Source organism: Pelophylax lessonae (assembly GCF_965119305.1).
Source record: "Pelophylax lessonae genome assembly, chromosome: 6".
In the NCBI taxonomy this organism is placed as follows: Eukaryota; Metazoa; Chordata; class Amphibia; order Anura; family Ranidae; genus Pelophylax; species Pelophylax lessonae.
In genome coordinates this window covers 242,793,149-242,814,102 of record NC_138773.1, presented here as the reverse complement: position 1 = coordinate 242,814,102, position 20,954 = coordinate 242,793,149, and the positions used below count along the sequence as shown (strand labels likewise).

General features: G+C 42.7%; 1 protein-coding gene across 1 annotated transcript in view; it reads left to right on the top strand.

Moving 5' to 3' along the window:
* AGPS (alkylglycerone phosphate synthase) overlaps positions 1 to 20,954 on the top strand; it is a 386,322-nt gene that overhangs the window by 147,676 nt on the left and 217,692 nt on the right. Inside the window, exon 10 of the mRNA XM_082260060.1 lies at positions 9,840 to 9,948. Within this exon, the coding sequence (XP_082116186.1) occupies positions 9,840 to 9,948 (109 nt within the window). The remainder of the gene's footprint in view (positions 1 to 9,839; positions 9,949 to 20,954) is intronic.

Here is a 20,954-nt window from a genome sequence, read left to right as displayed (position 1 = left end):
ATGAACATAGATATCAAATTTTCGAGCCGTCCCCATACAAAGCTATCCGACAATTTAGCTTGTACTGGAATCTTCTCCTTTATTGAACAGTTTCACACTCAATTTATACACACATGAGCACATCCCCCGTCTGATCAGATTACCACACACAGGTCAGGGGTTGCCTGATTACATTATCATATGCAGATGAAATTGAATACAGAAATAGATTTAACCTGAACGAATTATCTAGCCATCTGGGCAGAACAATATGGGAGTTCATTAACATTTATAACAATGGAACAGACAGGCTTAACAGAATACACATCTCACCTCAATACACAAACAATAGGGAGAGCCTGTCTCTGACATTGAAATTCAAAACACATTATCCTAAGTAAACACAAACCCCATTTTGAAGCAATCCAAACCATTAAGTATCTGTCTTTCACTCCCGGTGACGGTGAGTACCATCACAGTACATAATTAGCTTTTTATAAAATGTTAGATTTCAGTGCCAGTATCCTAAAATCTTTGTCCAGATGTGCACTTAGAAGAGCTTCACCTCCCCTGCCCCACCCCTCCCCCTAATTTTCCTCCTTATCTGACGCCCTTGTGCTTTGGAGCCTCATCAGGGGGCTGGCTGCAAAAACCAGGAAGGACACAACCGCCCCCCATGATGAGGTTCTGTGGCGAGAGAGTATCAAAGGCCTCCTGGAATGCATGACGTTGATATCTGAGGCTGTGGTCAACAAGAACATTATTCTCATCTAGGTGAGAATCCAGGAAGTGTGGTAAGTATTTTCAAAAAGGTATTTAAAAGGTATGTTAATTGACAGTGCGTGGGGAGGGTGAAGGTCTGCATTAAAAAGGAACTATGGTATTTTTCTGTAAACCAGGTTATTTTTGCCTAGACGTTTGGTTCAGTGAGGAAGCTTTAGTGCACCATTTTATTTGTCACAAAAAAAAAAAAAAAAAAAAGTACTTTGTCTCAGAACAATAATGTAATCATTAAAGTTCACTTGTTCCATGTTCCACCTGTTTTTAGGGAGTAACATGTTCCCACTGCTGCAGTCGCTCCCCCTTGTGTTTCTGTGACCACAATACAAGGAGAAGTTCTCCGTACTAGCTGTTACTTTTTGAAATCAGTGCAGTCGTGTGGGGCTCAGTCCACACAGCCACGTCATTCATACACAGAGTTCTATGTATGAATGAACTACAAGTCCCAACATCCTTTGCGGCTGTAAGCATGTAGTTTTCATTGAACTACTACAGGGCTGTGCTAGTTTATTGAGTCTTTCTGTCAGTGTGAAACTGCCTGGCTGTACCATGTACAGACTGACAGCTCAAATTGACCGTCTGCAGGAGATCTGCATGGCATCAGCGATCTGATCGCTGGTGCAGTGCTTTCCAGGCTCCTAAAACAAATAATGTGAATTTATTTTATTTATTTTTTAAAGTGAACTTCTTTAAGTTTCTTTTTTTTTTTTATCATAGGTCTACCTTAAACTTCAACTTGTCTGTTGGGCACTAACCTTTCATTGGGCCATCATCTATTAAGATTTTGCCGTTCCCATCTCACACAGCACATTTTTGGCACTATTGTAATTGTGTTCACTTTCTAATTAAGTTAAGAGAAATTTAATGCAAGCTGAACAATACAAAAGGTACTCTTCACCCATAAGTGTGTCCAAATTTTGATTTGAACCCTTTCACTGCCACCAATATGAGTCCTACAACAGCACAGAACTGTTTCCAGCTAGCTAGGTCAGTATACCATATGTTGACTGCATTCCCCATTCTGATATAAACCCATGATCACTTAAATTCAGTAGCACTGCTGGCTTCTCCTCCTCTCCCTCCTGCCAGCTGTCAGCTGCAGGCACATAGGGGATTGGGTTTTCAGGATGGAGAGCTGGGGTTGGTAAATGTCATCACCCATTCCTTTCCTGAAAAAAACACAGTGAATCATTGGAACCAGTCTCTCCTGTGTTCATTCATAACTGAAAAGTGTTTACTATGAATCCTGTTTGTGAATTAACAGGAAGCCTGTGTACAGAGTGCTTCTGTTCATTCATTCATTCTGCTGTGCAAAGAAACAGACTGAGGGCTGTGTCCTCAATCTTTTTGTCTGTCTCCAAAGTGAAACACCAAAACCCTCCAACAGGGCAGAAAAAAATAAATTAAATAAAAATAATAATAAAAAAAAAAAATGTATAATTAAGGGCTCAGTCACACAGAAGCTGACCTGTACAGTGTGGATGAGCAGTTTGTTTTATGTGGCTGAGTTTGAGGCCATGCGCCTGCACGCCTGAACCTTCGACGATGTTCATACAGCCTCTGCATCTTCATAGACTAACATAGGCTACATGCACACATCTCCAGGTTAATGAGATATACCCGGACTTTTATTTATGACGTTTACAAATTAGATTGTAATCAATGCGTACAAATAACATTTAGCTGTGTAAAGTAAAGCGTTTTATATTTGCATACTTCAATCTCTCAGATGTCCTGTTGTGTTTGAAGATGTATGCATTGCCTCCACACCACGTATTGTTTTATCGGCTTTCCAAGAAGCTGAGGACATAAGGGCATACTGTGGAGTCAGATGCATTAGACCACAGCAGCACTTTACTCGGTTAAGTTGCTCTCGAAGGGTTTTGTCATGTCTCCCATCATTTTTCATTTTACCTGCATCTTGGCTGTTAAGAATGGCCCACCAAATATAGCTGCGTAAACTGCTTTGGTTGTATGTTTGTAAACCTCAAGTGACTTAGAAGTTCAATATAGTATAACATTTGTAGACCTTCCGCTGTACAGGTGAGGATTTGATTAAGAAAAAAAATATTCGCTTGTTTGGTTGAATGCTGTATGTACAGTATATTGAGACAAATGAGTGGTGTCTTTAGGAACCTTTTATGCATTCAATAAAATGTTTATACCATGCTTTAAAGTGCAACTGAAATCACAATAAAATGTTTTTTATCTCTTAATGCTTACAAGAAAGAATTTATACACAATTCTGATCACGTGTCACTACAGAAATGCCATGGTAGTGTTTACATCTCCCTGTGTTGAGCTGGCTAAGTGTATTACTCCACCAACGCCACTTCATGGGCTGTACCTTACATTGGCTCAGGGATTAATGTATGACAAGTCCATGGAAGTATATGCAGCCCAGCAGTGCAGTACTGCATTGTAAAATGATTAAATGAATACCTTTTTATAGTAAAGAAATATTTTTCTATATTTCATAGCAATGACAAAACTGCATCAGAGTAAACGACATGCATAATTGCAGATAGCAGCGCTGAATATTTGGAAGACTTGCGATACGATTCCTGTAAAAATGGAACCTGTTTTGCAAAATATTGAAGTCATTAACGGTTTCGCCATTATATGGTATGGTGGTGCAAGGTATATGATTGTCCTTATAGCAGGCAGAGGAGACAGATGAAGTTGTATTTCTTACATTACAAAATATTTATATATATTTATTTGCACTAAGCACTTTAATTAGGATTGGATAGTAGAAATTTTTTGCACAATATTTTATATGTAAGAGCGCAGTCTACTTTCCATTTCTTCCTGTCTTTGGCTTAACCAAACTGTAAGGGCTCTTTCACACGGCCGCTCCGTGTGAGAGCTCCGCTGCGGTCCTTTTTTTTTTTTTTCCACGGAGCGGATGACATTTCTGTCATCCGCTCCGTATGCCCGCATATCATCCCATCCGTTTGCGGATGATATGCGGACATAATGCATGTCTATGGGGGTTTGCGGATGTCAGCGGATGACACCGCTGACATCCGATTTTCCTTCCTTTCCGTTTTTAGGACGGAACAAAAATAGGGTTTTGTTCAGTTCCAAAAAACGGAACAGAACTGACAGGAAGAAAATCAGATGTCAGCGGATGGTATTCCGCTGACATCAGCAATGCCATAGACTTACATTATGTCCGCAAATCATCCACAAAAAAATAGGATGATTTGCGGACATACGGAGCGCCCGTGTGAAAGGGCCCAAAGACGTGCAACTATTTTATAATTGTATCCGAAAAGACTAGTTCGGTGTCAACGCAGGGTGGTACTGTGGACCTAAAATGTTAAAAAGTGCCACGTCCTAATTAGAATAGTCTTGAATTGGCAGAAAATAGACTTTAAAGAGGTTGGAAACCCCCCATGAAGAAAAACAAAAAACGTGCAACATAAAGGCATAATGAGCTAGTATGCAAGAAATACTTGCCTTAGAATGAAGTCCCGCAGCAGCACCTGCGCTCCCCTGACACGGCCGACCTCTTCCCTGGTGTTTTTTTTCGGGGGTTCACGGGTTCCGGCGCTGTAATTGGCCAGAGCCACGATAAGGTAACGGCACGAGCGGCTGTTCCTTCAGAGCTCATGCACCGATTTACCTAATCAACGCAGTTTACAGTAAATATCTCCTAAACTGCAAGTTTAGATGATATTAACAGCGATATCCCCCTGGTGACCTTCCGCTGCCCTGCCCAGGTCTCCCGTCCCACCTGGAGGCCCGAGCGACCAACCAGCAAGTGAGGCTGGCCGAAGACCAGAGCAAAGCCAGAATCTGCTTTGATCGGGTCTCCGATGTAGTAACCTGGAAGCGATGTCATGACATCACTTCTAGTTACTGAAACCTTAAAGGTGCCAGATTTGAAAAAAAATTACCGTATTCAAAACAGCCACACTTGGCGCTTTGAATGCTTGTGCAGAGCAGGGGTTTGGGGTCTTATAGATCCCTCCATAAAGAGTACCTGTTACTGCCTATTCCTGTCACAAGGGATGTTTACATTCCTTGCGACAGCAATAAAAGAGATAAAAAAAAAAAAATTAAAAAGGACAGTGTAAAAATAAAAACTTTAAATGTGCAGAGTATCGACACCGAATATCTGCTATCGGCCTGAAGGGTGGCCAGAAAACTGGTATCGGCCCTAAAAAAACGACAGTCCCTACTATTGACTTCTTTCTTTTTTTCATTTCCCCCTTTTTTTTTTTCTTTTATCTTTATTTAGAAAAGAAGTCCTACTAGAGCACTTTAGGCTGGCACCTTGCAGGTATAATGCTTCTAACATAATGACATAGCGCTGTTCTGTCTTAATACCTAGATGGTTATGAAAATTCTACAGGGAGTGGGCAGGCAATGATACAATGTAGATCATATTGTAAGCCTGCCGTGTGCACTCCCTTTAGTTGGCTATTGGGCTGCCTATCTGATAAAACAGCCAGCAGTGAAATGAAGGAGCTCACACAGCCGGCTGACCACAGACTATACATTATCCAAACCAACACTCCACTTTCCTGCGCTTGAAAGTGGGCCTCACACAAAGAGACCCTCAGGGCTTAAATTCTGATCAACCAGGAAGGCTCTCGCCTTGCTGCCCTTCCAAAACTGGGTATATCCGGATATACTAAGAACAAGAAAAAACAGAGGGCGCTCTGGCCTAGCGCATTACTGCAAATAAAATGGCTTTATTAAAAGTAAGTGCAGATATATACGCACAAACGAAAATGACATAAAGGCATATCAATCAATATTGTTGCAGCATCTGGATAGTCATCTCACAGATATGAAGTCTTTGCAGCGACTGGCTTTAGTCACTGGCAAAGACTTCATATCTGTGAGGCGACTATCCAGATGCTGCAACAATATTGATTGATATGCCTTTATGCCATCTTCGTTTGTTAGTATATATCTGCACTTTTAATAAAGCCATTTTATTTGAGGTAATGCGCTAGGCCGGTGTGCCCTCTGTTTTTTAGCAGACTATACCGTGTACCATTGCAGTGGCCTACCTTTGTCAGCCTTAAACAAGTGTAGTTATTGTTACATAGTTAGGTTGAAAAAAGACAAACAAGTCCATCCCATCCAGCTCACTGTAAGGGCTCATTTACACTTGCTTTGGCTTCAACGCACATTAAAGTGCCTACTGCTTCAACATGCTTCGGCGGTGCTTTGATGATGCTTTGTTGAAACTTTGCAGATGCTGTGTGTGTGTGTATATCTCATACCTGCAATTTCTCCAAAATAAAGGGAAGCTAAAGCTGAATTAAAGTCTCTCAAAAGCTGCGGGTGCTTCATAGACTTTTATGGAGGCTTTGAAGATGCTTTAAAGCGACATGGGGTAAAATGTTAGCAAAGCAAATGCAAGGTGTAAACAGGACTTTAAGCTAACCATTTTCTTTAGTGACGGGGGCTTTGACTGGTGTTAAGAGCGCCTTTAACAAGCGTGTCTGAAGCCCTGTTTTGAAGCAAGCGTAAATGAGCTTCCAAGTAATAAACCTTGCCACAGATTCACAAATTTGCCTAAAAAACTGTATGCGCTAAAGTGTGAAGCCAAACATCTTGAAAATAGCTAAGGTTTATATACAATTGAAGTAAATTAAATGTACTTAATTACGCTGTGTGAAGGAAAAATTCCTTGCAGCCAGCCCGATTCCTTTTCTTTCTTTATTACCTCATGAAAAATAGAATAGAGGATGTGGTTGCTGTGAGCAAAAATGTGTAGTAGATTATTTTTTTATATTCTTTTACAGATCATTTTTGATCATAATTTAGAAACTATTTTCATAATGAAAATCTTTGATTACAGTGTGTCTGCCTGGATAAACCACCGAGATGATGTATTTGTTGGTGTCCCAAAACACCAGACCTCCTCTTTACAATCTCTGCAAGTCATTGTGTAGGCACTGATAAATGTATTGAGGATTCAAGTCCCTTGTATCTGGTTGTCTTCCCCGAAAGGAGGTACTCATTTAGGGAAGTTTAAAAATGAGTAATCAATTGTTGTGCCTCCTGGGGGAAGAGGTGTTTTAATTGGCAGCAATGATTGAGGATGCTGGAGAAGAGCTCTTTAAAATGAAATGCTTTAACTGTCTCTTGCCTGTTTTGCCATTCTTTGATCTGTTGGGTAGTAAATAGTTTTCAGATAAATGGCTAAGTAACAGACTTCTGCTCATGTAGCAGGAACAGTGTCTCTTGATTGTTTGAGGCACCTAGTTTAAAGAGGTGATGGTTGAGCCTCCAGTTTTAAAGCTGAACTGCTAAACACATGATTAAGAAACCTATGCATTAGAACCGCTTGGTCCAAAAAAATCAGATGTGACACAAATTTGTAATGTAACACACCTCAATAAATATGGTGGGTTGTGGCACACTGCAATGCGTTTGTATTGACTTACTGCAGTGGTCTGCAAACTGTGGCCGGGTGCCAGATGCGGCCCTTTGCTTACCTTTATCTGGTCCTAGGGATACTATTCCTCCTGACACCAACAATGGTGGCACAATTATTTCCACTGACACCAAAAATTGACTGGAGCGCTACTCCTCCCATTGACACCAATGATGAGGCACTATTCCTCCCACTGACAACAATGATGGGGCACTATTCCTCCCATTGAAACCAGTGATGGGGCATTGTTTACTCTGACTGATGCCAGGACATTTTCTTCTCCCACCGGCCACAGTGTGGCCCCCTATAGTCTAATAGACAGTAAATTGGCCCCTTGTTTAGAAAGTTTGGAGACACCTGCCTTAATGCATCAGGGTGCCATTTAAAATAAGAGGCACCACTACACATAAATGCATGTACCATATATTATGGTTGGAGATGCACCAAATGGAAATATTGGTACCGAAAATGCAGGATGCACTTGGCCCGAAAACCAATAATCAGTAAAAAAAAAAAAAAAATATATATATATATATATATATATAAAACTGTTTAACCACTTCAATACCAGGCACTTTCTGCCCAGGCCAGTTTTCAGCTTTTAGCGCTGTTGCATTTTGAATTATTATTGCAGTCATGCAACACTGTACCTAAACCAAATTTTATTTAATTTTTTTTTCCCCACAAATAGAACTTTCTTTAAAAAAAAAAAAAAAGTTTGATAAAAAAAAAAGGAATTTTTTGTTTGTTGTAAAATTTTGTAAGTAGATACTTTTTTTTCCCTGCACTGATGATGCCGCACTGACCAGCACTGATGGGGTGGCACTAATATGCAGCACTGATGGGCACTGATAAGTGGCACTGATAGGCGGCACTGGTGGGCTCTGATGGGCAATAATGGGCACTGGTGGGTGGCACTGTTAGATGGCATTCATGGGCAGCTCTGATGAGGAGGGCACTGAAAGGGTCACTGAGCCCTGATTGGCATCCCTGGTGGCCATGGGTGGGCATCCCTGGTGGCCATACGTGGGCAATCCCTGGTGGCTCTAGTGGCATCCCCAAGGGTCTACACTGGTAATCAATGCTCTGATTACCAGCACAGACCCCCCCCCCCATCAGGAGAGCCGCCGATCGACTCTCCCCTACTCCTGCCTGTCAGGCGCGAACTGAGGAAAGCCGATCAACGGCACTTCCTATTTACTATGTGACCAGCTGTGATTGAACACAGCTGGTCACATGGTAACAGGCAGTTGAGCTGTGTTTTTAGTCTTTTTGAATTCTCCCCCCTACTTAAGCTGCTATGGCAGCCGGATGTGGTATACATTTTCACCAGAGATGTATAAAGTACTAGAGACCCAGACTTGAGTAAAAGTACAAGTGCTCTATCAAAAAAGTGACTTGAGTAGAAGTGAAGTGCTCTTTAAGCACCACACTTGAGTAGAAGTACTAAAGTATTCAACATTTTTCGTACTTAAGTATTGCAAGTAGTTTATTTTAAAATTTACTACTCAAGTACTGAAAGTAAAAGTACAAGTATTGTGTTATGTAGTTATTAAAGAAAGTAGTCAAAAGGCCAGGGCCCCCCTCCCATTTAGGATCCCCCTTAGAGCAGGCCAGGGTCCCCCCCCCCCCATTGAATAGATCCGATCCCCTTAGTGAGTGACTTGACTTCAACACAGTTCTTGCGTCTCCTACCTTAGGCTGTCTCGAGTCCTCCAGCCTCTCTCTCCACAGTCCCCAGTCCAGTCCCCTCTGCTGAAAGAAGAATATTTCCTACCTCCATCCAGTTCTCCCGCACTGGGCGGCCACGCTGCACAGTGCCCAGAGACAGTCTAGTAGTCTAGACTTTATTAACTCAGTCCCTCCCCCAGCCAGGGCCCAGAGAGATCACTCCGCAGGCAGTTGTCTCTCCTCTCACGCCACCACCACTTCACTTGAGAGCCGAGCGGGAGGCGTGACTCGGGCCGAGCCGAGGGAGGGCAGAGGCGGCGAGGCTCTGCCCCTGAGCCATCGCATCTGGTCAGGGATTGTGAGTGTCAGAGACAGTGAGACTCGAGTAAAAAAAAAAAGTCAGCAGCGGTGCGGGTTTGGAATGGAATGATTCGTAACATTTTTATAATTGTAACGAGTAACTATGCAGCACATAAAAAAAAATATCGGAGTAAAAGTATTAAACTCATCGAAAATATGTACTGAAGTAAAAGTGGAAGTAGGAGAAAAAATATACTGATACTCCTAGTAAAGTACAGATACCGCCTTTTAGTACTTAAGTACAGTAGTGAAGTAGTTCTATTTCGTTACTATACATCTCTGATTTTCACATATGCACCTAACTAGCACACAATGCAGTAGCTTAACACATCACAACACACAGGCGTGAACTATCTGTGCTTAGTGGTGTAGTGCCGTGAAAAAAAAAAAAAAAAATGGTGCAGGTACATTAAAACCTGTGTTGTGGTGCGTTGGCCATGCAGTAACGCACAAGAAAGGTCTGAATGTAGCCTAAAAGGGCATGATGTAACCCACATTGTACAGAAGGCTTTCTGAATTCTGCATATATCTGTCCAGCTTAGTGATAAGGTACCCCAAAGATGGAGGCTGTGATGAAAAATCTAGCAGTTTATTCTATTACAGCATGATTTTTAATGTAGTATCTTATTTTTATGCGTTGCAGGTTGTGCACTTAAAAGTGGTTACACCAAAAGGCGTTGTGGAAAAAAGCTGCCAGGGACCAAGAATGTCCACAGGGCCGGATATATACCATTTCATTATGGGGTCTGAAGGTATGAGAATGTATTAATTGGAAACCCAGATATTGAAGTTTTAGCCTAAATTGCTATCCAGAAAGTATTGAACGGTAAAAAAAAAAAACACACAAAAAAGAGCAAATTAACACTTAACATTAAATATTATTGATTGAACTAGATGTACTAGTCTTTTTTTTTTTTTTTTTTTTTTTTTTTTTCAGCCAGACTAACTATATAACACCAGGATTATGTAAAGATCAGAATGATTCATTTTAAAGCTGAATCAGGCAAACGGCTAATTTATATATAGATAAAAATGTACATAAACAAAAGTTTTAACCAATACAGCATTTGTATTTAAAGTGGATGTAAATCCTAATTCATGAAATCTGACCTGGGCACATATATCTGTATTTACCTATCTCTCTCCAAAGCCCTAAAGGCCGGTTCACACTAGTGCGATGCCAGACATCGCATGTGATTCGCACTGCATTGCTGTGCAGATCACATGCAATGTCTGTGCTATGTGATTTAAGCCACACAAACTATCGCTGAAATTGCATTGCATTTGCACCAAAATGGCAGAGAGCTTGTCTGTTCACAGCACAACTCTGCAAGTTTCTTCGTTCCTCTGCCTTTGTGGCGGTGAGGGGTGTGTGCCTTTCCTCCAATCAGCTCACACACAGCGTATGCCTCGACTCCCGTCCCACTGCTGAAACAGGAAGAAAAATTTGTAACACAATGTGCACTTTCCAAAAAATATAGAAATCTGAAGTCAGCACATATACATGTAAAACCTACGTAGGGAGATTTGTCTCATCTCTGTGTATTATCTGAGGCGGTTTACTTCACTGGGTATATGTGAGGGTTTACATCCACTTTAATTTCATTTCTTCCAGTTCTAAGGTTTTCAGAGGACCGGATTTCTATCAGCTGTAGTTAAGTAACATACAGGTCTTGTCTGTCCCTCAGCCTGCGACTAGGCAGTAATAGAAGAACTAGGTATATCCTATTTACTATTTTATTTACTTGATTTAAACTACTTTTTTTTTTTTTTTAAATCAGTTTCTTTCTGGTTGCTGGCCTAGGCCAAAAGTATGTCCTACATAACATGGGCATTTTTGTTTTCCTTGGTTGGGAGGACGGCCTTTCTCAGCTAAGCACACCCTCCCGCCTGCCTGCCTGCCTGCCTGAACTAAGGGCAGATGGATTCCAGGATGTAAATTCTACATAAATCATATGTACTTATTCAAGAATGCCATGGTCATAAATGCTAAGGGGGTGTTTTTCTAAGTTATTTCTTTACAAAGTAAATCATGGAGACATAGATGGATGAGTTTGCTTTGATAATTAAGAATGAATTAGGCTGTGTTTTTAATTTGTGGTGCTCAGATACACTTAAATTCTGATTTAAAGTGGTAGTAAACTACACACTAAAAAAAAAAATAAAATAAAAGGAAGGCTTCCATCCTCACCCAGTCTTCCTTCCGGGTTCACGGGCCACAGCTGTTTGAATGGAGATGGTATGATTAGGGCTACTCGCCAAAATTTGTTAGATTTGTAGCCAATAAAGACTTTAACATGAATGCCAGAGTTGCTGACTCTCTTTATCGTTTTATATATCTTGGTGGGCTCTTAGCATGCCTTCCATTGAGAGCTCAGTGCGCATGTGTCGGTGACGTCACCGTCTGCTACTAAAGTAAATATGTTCTGAACGGTGAACATTTAGGGGATATTTCTGTAAGCCTTATTATTAGGATGCATCATACTCATTTGTCATGGAAGTATTAAATGTCATTAAGGTTATCCTTGAAATCAAGTTGTATTATTACGATGTGTATATATATTTTTTATGTGATATACTATTATTTACGCTGTACATTGTTTTATACTTCAGTCAATGGGTTATTTCTTATGTAATCTAGTACATGATGTAATTTTTACTCTTATTTATTTTCATCTACTGCAATAAAAGCCTACTAATTTTTATTCATCTGTTTTTGCAATTTATTTCCAGCCACTAGTACTCGCCTCATGTAAATTCACGCGGGCCAATTTTTCTTGCCTTACTGTGACCATTCATTTCTGAGGGTCCTCTGGGGGTCCTGGGAGCCGCCTGTAGCCACCATTTGGTCGTGGATGGCTGCTGTGTATATAGACAGCCATGTTTGTGTAGTCTGGCGGCTATTTTCTTGTAGTTTTCCACTCATCTAAGCGGCAACCATGTTTTTGTAGCCTAATGTGGCGGTGATTGGGTAGTGGACCTCTAGTGTTCTTTCCTGAACACTCTCTCTCTCTCTCTCTCTCTCTCTCTGATCGCCGCACGGCGTGCAGCTTGGCTGTCTGCTCTGTACCTGAGTCGGTTGGTGGTGAGTCCCTGTGGCCAGTGGCGTACCTAGAGCATTTGGCACCCGGGGCGGATCCTATATCTGGCAACCCCCCCCCAACTTTAAAATGTAAAAACACCCACAAAAATTTGTAATGTTTTCAAGAATATTTTTTGCACAAATTTCACAGCCCCCCATCACAGTGCCCCTTGTTTCCCCTTTTGCACTCTCTGCCTCCCCTGCACAGTCCTACCTTCAGCATAGATAGCTAATATTATTAGCAATGTGTTTAAGTTTGAGTAAGAGATTGGAGACTTGCTAAAGGAGATATTCAGAGACTACAGACATGATACAGGAGATGGTCAGAGACTGAGGCCATGATACAGGAGATGGTCAGAGACTGCAGACATGATACAGTAGATGGTCAGAGACTGAGGACGTGATACAGTAGATGGTCAGAGACTGCAGACGTGATACAGTAGATGGTCAGAGACTGCAGATGTGATACAGTAGATGGTCAGAGACTGCAGACAGGATAAGTAGATGGTCAGAGACTGCAGACAGGATACAGGAGATGGTCAGAGACTGCAGACATGATACAGAAGATGGCCAGAGACTGCAGACATGATACAGGAGATGGCCAGAGACTGCAGACATGATACAGGAGATGGCCAGAGACTGCAGACATGATACAGGAGATGGTCAGATACTGAGGACATGATACAGTAGATGGTCAGATACTGAGGACATGATACAGTAGATGGTCAGAGACTGCAGACATGATACAGGAGATGGTCAGAGACTGAGGACATGATACAGGAGATGGTCAGAGACTGAGGACATGATACAGGAGATGGTCAGAGACTGAGGACATGATACAGTAGATGGTCAGAGACTGCAGACATGGTACAGTAGATGGTCAGACTACAGACATGATACAGGAGATGCTCAGAGACTGAGGACATGATAGAAGAGCACTAGGGGGGCCGGAGAGCACAGACGAAGCAGAGAGCATTGGAGGAGCTGAAGGGCACGGTGGGGGGGGGGGGACTGGAGAGAATTGAGGGGGTTTGGAAAGCATTGTAGGGGGGTTGGAAGGTGCAGGGGGGGAGAGCACTTGGCGGGACAGGGAGCACTTGGGGGGCGAGCAGGGAAAACCCGGGGGGTGGGGAGCACTTTGGGGGCAAGCAGGGAAAATCAGGGGGGTGGAGAGCACTGGGGGGGACAGGGAGCACTTGGGGGGCAAGCAGGGAAAATCAGGGGGGTGCAGAGCACTGGGGGGGACAGGGAGCACTTGGGGGGCGGGCAGGGAAAACCAGGGGGGTGGAGAGCACTGGGGGGAGGGGGACAGGGAGCACTTGGGGGGCGGACAGGGAAAACCAGGGGGGTGAAGGGCACTGGGGGGGGGGGACAGGGAGCACTTGGGGGGGAGGGAGAAGGCACTGTGGGGAGCTGAAGAGCATGGGGGGGGGGGCTAAAGAACAGGGGGGGCTAAGAGCACTGAGGGGGGGGATTAGGAGCACTGGAGGGGGGGGGGGGTTAAGAGCACTGGGGGCCAGCAAAAGAAGTTGTATATGAAGGGGATGGGGCAGCTGCATATAGATGAATTGATCTTTCCCTATTCTTCCTGCAGGAGGGAGAGGAGGAGGATCAGGTATTCAGCAGGCAGCTGCAGGTAGAATAGAGAAAGATGAATTCCTCTATATGCAGCAGCCCCATCCCCCTCCTATCCAGCACACACACTTGGGCAATGGGCACTCACCTTCTTCCCGCCGAGGCTCCGCCCCTTCTTCCCGCCGAGGCTCCGCCCCTTCTTCCCGCCGAGGCTCCGCCCCCTTATTCCCGCCGCGGCTCCACCCCCCCTGCTAGCAGCGGCAACTTAAGGAGCTGCCACTGCGGGATCTGTCTGAACACACCGGGCAGGACACCGGCTGACACCCCCAGTGCGTGGCACCCGGGAAGGGCCGCCCCCCCATTGGTACGCCACTGCCTGTGGCTGCAAAACGGCCTCCCTCTTTCTGCTACGGTAGTAACTTGATGCGCTGGGACTTGTGGTGCCGCTTGTCCAGCGGTGGGTTTTTTTTTTTTTTTAAGCAGTTTTTTTTTTTTTTTTTTTTGCTTGTGGTCCCGGTAGTTTGCTTTTGTAGTCCGGTATGGATTAAATCAGACAATGCCACAGCTGTGCCATATGTCAATCATCAAAGGGGTACAAAGAGTGTCCTAGCGGCTCAGGAAGTAACCGGCATTCTAAGGTGGGCGGAACCGTTTTTGTTCCAGCTCTCTCGGCTGTGCATATTCCAGGGGTGGAAAACTGGCAGTCGGATTACCTCAGTCATGGAAAGAAAATATAAGTGCGCTTCCCCAAAAAATATATACATGTGTAAACTAACGACAAATGTATATCTGGATTATAATCAACTGAAATAACACCAAAATACAATGTGAGAAATTTATTGGTGATAAAAAACAGTATACAGTATTGGTGATTTCCCAACTAAATCCTGGGAAAAACGTGTAACACAATTCCAATAATTTCTTCTCAAAACATGACAAGTGAAAGGAAAGTCCAAAACACCAAATAGGGATAGGTACTGTGGATGGCTTCTTACCAGAAAGAAACTGCTAGCAAGCAACTTTAATGGTGACTCTAGGGTCAATTCCTCACAGTATATCTTCCCATCCTCACCACACACACCTCGTGCTCGTGGGGAAAATACTAATGTACTGCTCCTTACCAGAGATAACATATGTTGAGCTCAAAAACGTGTTGGTTTCTCGCCTATAAAGTAGTTCCCATCCAGCCTCCAGAAGAACAATTGGGAGGATCACTCTCTTCTCCTTAGTTTCACACCCGAAGCCACTAAAAAGGGGGTTGTTGGATTACCTCAGTCGACAGATCTTGGACCAAGGAGAATGGTCACTTCATCTGGACGGGTTTCATCAGCTGTGTCTCCGGTGGGGAACTCCCAAGGTGGATCTGTTAGCCTCTCCTCTCAACAGGAAGGTGCAGAGATTCATGGCAAGGTGTCGGGATCCTCTAGCTGACGCCATGGACGCACTGGTGGTTCCTTGGGGGCTATACCGTCTGATATACGCCTTTCTCTCTCTCAAACTTCTGCCGAGACTTCTGCGAATGATCAAGGCAGAAGAAATTCCAGTCATCCTTGTGGTCCCAGACTGGCCTCGCCGGTCTTGGTATGGCTAGTCACCGATGTCCCTTGGCTACTTCCTCGCAGTGAAGATGTGTTGGCCAAAGGGCTGATCTTCCATCCTGCTTTACAGTCGCTGGCTTGAACGGCTTGGCTGTTGAAAGCCAGGTGCTGAAGAATAGGGGGTTGTTTTGACTCTGCTATTCCTACGCTGTTAAAAGCTAGGAAATCTACCTCTAGGAAGATTTACCATTGCATCTGGAAGTCATACATTGCATGGTGTGAGTCTCTGGGGGGTTCTCCCTGTTCCTTTTCAGTGGCTTGAATTTTTACATTCCTCCAAAGAGGTGTGGAACAGCTCCTGGCCTTGGGTACCATCAAGGGCCAGGTTTCGGCCTTGGCGATTTTCTTTCAACGTCTTTTGGCTACGCATTCCTTGGTTCGCACCTTTGTTCAAGGGGTTCGCCATTTGGCTCTGCCTGTACGGTCCCTTTGTTTTCCGTGGAACCTCAAGTGGGTACTGTCGGTTTTTCAGAAACCGCCTTTTGAAAATAATTATGAGATTCCTCTGATTACATTGTCCCAGAAGGTAGCCTTCTTGGTGGCAATTACTTCCACACGCAGGGTGTCCGAGTTGGCAGCTTTGTCTTGTCGTTCACCCTATTTGATTGTTCACAGAGATAAAGTGGTGCTTCGCCCTTGTCAGTCCTTCCTTCCTAAGGTTGTCTCTGGTTTCCATCTAAATGAAGACATTGTGTTGCCTTCCCTGTGTCCTAAGCATCCTAAGGAGATTGCCTTTCGTTCTCTGGATGTGGTTTGGGCAATCGGGATGTACCTGGTGGCAACCGAGTCATTTAGGAAATCAGACTCACTTTTTGTCCTTACAGATGGACCTCGCAAGGGATTGGCCGTGTCTGCTGCGACCATTTCCAGATAGATCAGATGGTAGTGCAGGCCTATTCAATCAAGGGTAAGGTTCCTCCTTTCCCTGTTAAGGCGCATTCTACGTAGGCGCTCAGTGCCTCTTGGGCCTTCTGCCATCAGGCGTCAGTGATGCAAGTTTGCAAGTTTTGGCCGCAGAGTTTTGCAGGCTGCTGTTTGAGAGGACCTGGTCCCCTTTGAAGGGTGTATTGTTTTCAAGTGAGCTCCAGTTGTTCCTGGTGGAGCTTCATGTAACCTGGTTGGCTAGGTTTAGCCTTTGAGAATTTTTTTCTTTTTTTGTTTTTTCCCACTCCTCATGTTTGACAATGCTTTGGGATGTCCCGATGGTCAAGAAGATTCTGGAGCTGTGTCCATCAATGAACTAAAGAGAAAAATTGAATTTTGTCTTACCGTAAAATCCTTTTCTCTGATGTTCATTGATGGACACAGCACCCACCCCTCCTATTGAGTTGGGTTTTTTTTTTCTTCTGACGCTGCTTGCAACAAAATGGAACGCTTCTAGCTGGAAGTGGGAGTATAACCCTATGGACTGCCCCATAGGTGTGGTAAAGCGGTTTCCTGCCTAGTGTCCTAGTCCTGTAGGGGGCAGCATAACCCAATGGTCAAGAAGATTCTGGAGCTGTGTCCGTCAATGAACATCAGAGAAAAAAAGATTTTATGGTAAGACAAAATCCAATTATTTGATCCCCTACAGATTTTATAAGTTTGCCCACTTACAAAGAAATGGTCTATGATTTCTATAATAGGTGTATTTTAAATGATAGAGACACATGATACCAATGTTATAAATTGAATTGCAGCCATAAGGGGTTAAAATCAATTTGATCCCCAAGAAAAACATGACTTAGTACTTGGTGGTGTGACACTTGTTGGCAAGCACAGAGGTAAGACGTTTTTTGTAGTTGGTTACCAGGTTTGCAGGTATGCAGAAGACAGCAGATGGGACCATCCACTGAGTGAATTTTGGCTACTTCATCAAGAACAAGGCAAAATTTGCAGTGGGTATAACCAGCTCAACCTTGGTCTGGATAATTTTTCGAAGAATGATGAATTCCTAGGCTGTTGCTTGTTTACACTTTAAGGAAACGTAGATGTTCTACAGTTTTATTACATTATCTCTTTTCCCCTAGACGAGGACGAATCAGGTCATACCAATAATTGTGATAGATGGCAAAAGACGCTTTTTGAGGTGATGAATTAAAAGGAGGAAAAAATAAATAAAAAATAAACGCAAGCAGTCCTGTGACTGAACTTGTTATACTTTTTTTTTTCCCGTAAGAATGCAGAGCGTGTAGATTTATAGCACTGACAGTTATATTGCAGTATAATACAATTACATCAGTTGTATATCTTACAGCGTAGTTATAATGTTCACAGCCCTTTAAATCCTCCTTACAGTTATGGTGGCATTTATTGCCCATTGACCTTGCGGATAACATTTAATAATGTCACCATAACCTTTTAACCCCGCAGCCTGGCTGCTTTTAAAATGTTCATTTTGCACCTTAGCTGCGAGGACGCTTTGCTTTTTCACTATAGGGTTCTTAGAGTATGTATTTGTGGATGTATATATCAAATTAATTTGCATTCTGCAGTACATTCATCATTGTGAATTCTACCAGTAATATACTCTTCCATGGGAAATTTGATGTATATAAATTGTACACAGCACTCAATAAAGTTGACTGTTATTGTGATAATTTTTAATTTGTCTCTTTATAACTGCTCTCGAGTGATACCAAGACAGGCAGCCGAGGAGCAGATCTAATTTACAGGAAATTAGATTGTGCTGAGATTTAAGATGCAAGTTCAAGATTTTGTTCTGTGGGAAGTTGGAGTGATGACAATCATTTGGGATGCATTCACGCTTGTGTGTTGTGGTAACATGCAAATTTTACCAGGCTTAACCTAATGCATGGGTATAGGTGCATTGTGATGCACTACCATTCATTTTCAGTTTCATCCCAGCACATATACAAAAACAATTAAAAAATGTACCTGCATTTTAGCATACCACAATGGGCACATGTAAATTTATTGCTTTGTAGTGTGCTTTTGCTTTTTTTGATGCGTTGACAACTCATTTAAAATCATTCTAGATTGTAAGCTCTAACGAGCAGTGCTGTCCAGTTCCTCCTGTATTGAATTGTATTGTAACTGTATTGTCTTCCCTCATATTGTAGAGTGCTGTGCAAACTGTTGGCAATATATATAAATCCTGTATAATAATAATTGTTCTTTTAACGCAATACACATTCATGCATAAAAAAATGCTTCTTTAAGCACGTTAAACTACTGCAACAGTGGGAATGGGCCCTTACAGCTGGTGGCACACATGGACTAGAATGTCATTGACTGGATATACACTGTGAACCAAACCAATTTTTACAGGTACTGCTCAAGGCTCCAGCAGGTCATCTTATGTAGCAAACCGCAAGTAGTGCAGACAAGGACAGAGCTTGTCCCATCTCTAGACCTCTAATGGAGAAGGGAAAAGTCCTGGAGGTTGCACATCTCTACAAAACCCCATAAGAAGGTGTATGACAGCCTCAGATCGGGCTTCAACCAGGCCACTGCTCCAATGCATTCAGTCTTTGACAGTGCACAAGTGGTAAAAGGTTTATTTCCATTACTCTCTCTTTTAGCCAATCAAAAGCCATTTACTAAGCAAAAAAAAAAAAAAAGTTTCGCTAATTTTTCGGGTGCTCCTATTAAAGTCTATTGGGGCCAACACAAGTGACTTTACCACAGAGGAAGTTCATGTACGTTTTTGAGCAGCAACCTTTAAGCGACACTATACCCATGTGTGAAAGGGCATCGTGGAATATAAATCCTATTGAGTTTTTAAGCATTTCTGATGAAGTTTCAAATTGTGCTTCAGATTGCTCGGGTGTAAATGGGAACTAAAGATAAACTTAGACTGATATTTCCTCTAAAGTCAAACTCTGCCCTGACCCTCCTCCCTCTCAAGGCTACCTAGTGTTACTACTTTGTTAATGATGGCTTCACTGACCAATAGAAAAACTGAGGAAGCAGAAAGTATGTGCTAAAAACTAAGGAAAAGACAAAATTTGCATATTACTTTAGATGTGTATATGGTGATCATTCTGTAAGCAATTTTTACCGAATGGTAAACTCAGATTATGCACAGTTAACTCATATTCTTAGTTGGAATTGTATGGGCTTTCCTGTGAATAGGGTACACCTTTTTCGTGAACATCTCTGATAACTGAAGGATTGTTACCATATTTCCACAGAAAAACAAGCTTTTCACTGAATAGCTTTGATGCTCAGCCAGTATCACCTAAGAGTTAATTTAGGACACATCCAGCTGTGTGCAGCAGTGCCAGGTATTTGTTAAAGTGCACCTACGCTGCATCTGAAAACTACAAACCAAAAATGCTTTACGTTTTTTTTTTTTGTTTAATATTCAAAGCAAACTCGCGCATCCATGTCTCCATGCTGCTTTATTTTGATAAGAAATCACTTTGAAAATCACCCCCTAGCATTTCTGGCCGTGACCATCTTGAATAAAGGCAGATAATTGATGTAGCATTTACTTCCTGCAATCCATCTACCCTTAGCTCCCACATGTATGCAGGCAGGAGGGTGTGCTTAGCTGAGAAACCCCCTTCTCCCCTCCTGAAGACTCCTGGGATATGTGACATCATTAGTATGGCTTGGAAACCAGGAAATACCTGAAGAAATGTAAAAAAAAAAAAAAAAAAAAAAAAAAAATTTTAACCACATCTGGACCGGAAGGATTTGCCCCCTTAATGACCAGGCCATTTTTGCGATTCGGCACTGCGTTATTTTAACTGACAACTGTGCAGTCATGCGACGCTGTACCAAAATAAAATTGACGTCCTTTTTTTTCCCCTACAAACAGCTTTCTTTTGGTGGTATTTGATCACCTCTGCGGTTTTTTGATGCGCTATAAACAAAAAAAGAGCGACAATTTAAAAAACAAAAAAACAAAAAGCAATATTTTTCACTTTCTGCTATATAACATTCCCAATAAAAAAAATTAAAACTAAATTGTTCATCATTTTTGGGCAATTTGTATTTTGCCACATTTTTGGTAAAAAAAAAATCCCAATAAGTGTATTTTGATTGGTTTGCTTAAAAGCTATCACGTCTACAAACTAGGGGAAAGCTTTGTCATTTTTAAAAAATTTTTTTACTAGTAATGGCGGCGATCTGCGATTCTTAGCGGGACTGCGACATTGCGTCAGACAGATTGGACCCCCTAACTGACATTTGACACTTTTGGGGGTGACATAACTATAGTAATCAGTGCTAAAAAATATGCACTGTTACTGTAATAATGATACTGGCAGCGAAGGGATTAACACCAGGGGCGATCAAAGGGTTAAATATGTATCTAGGTGGTGATTCGAACTGTGTGGGGGCCAGACTTGGTGGATGGAAACAGGGCTCCTGTGTTCTGAGATAACAGGAACACAGGAGCCCTGTTTCAATCAGTGACAGATGAGCGGTGTGCCGTGTTTACAATGGCACACCACCTTCTGTCAGCCCCTGCAGCGATCGCCAGGCCGCCGGTCCCGTTGCTTAGCTGCAGGGCTAGAAAGCGGGCACGCTTTCGGGACCCGCTTCCGCGAGC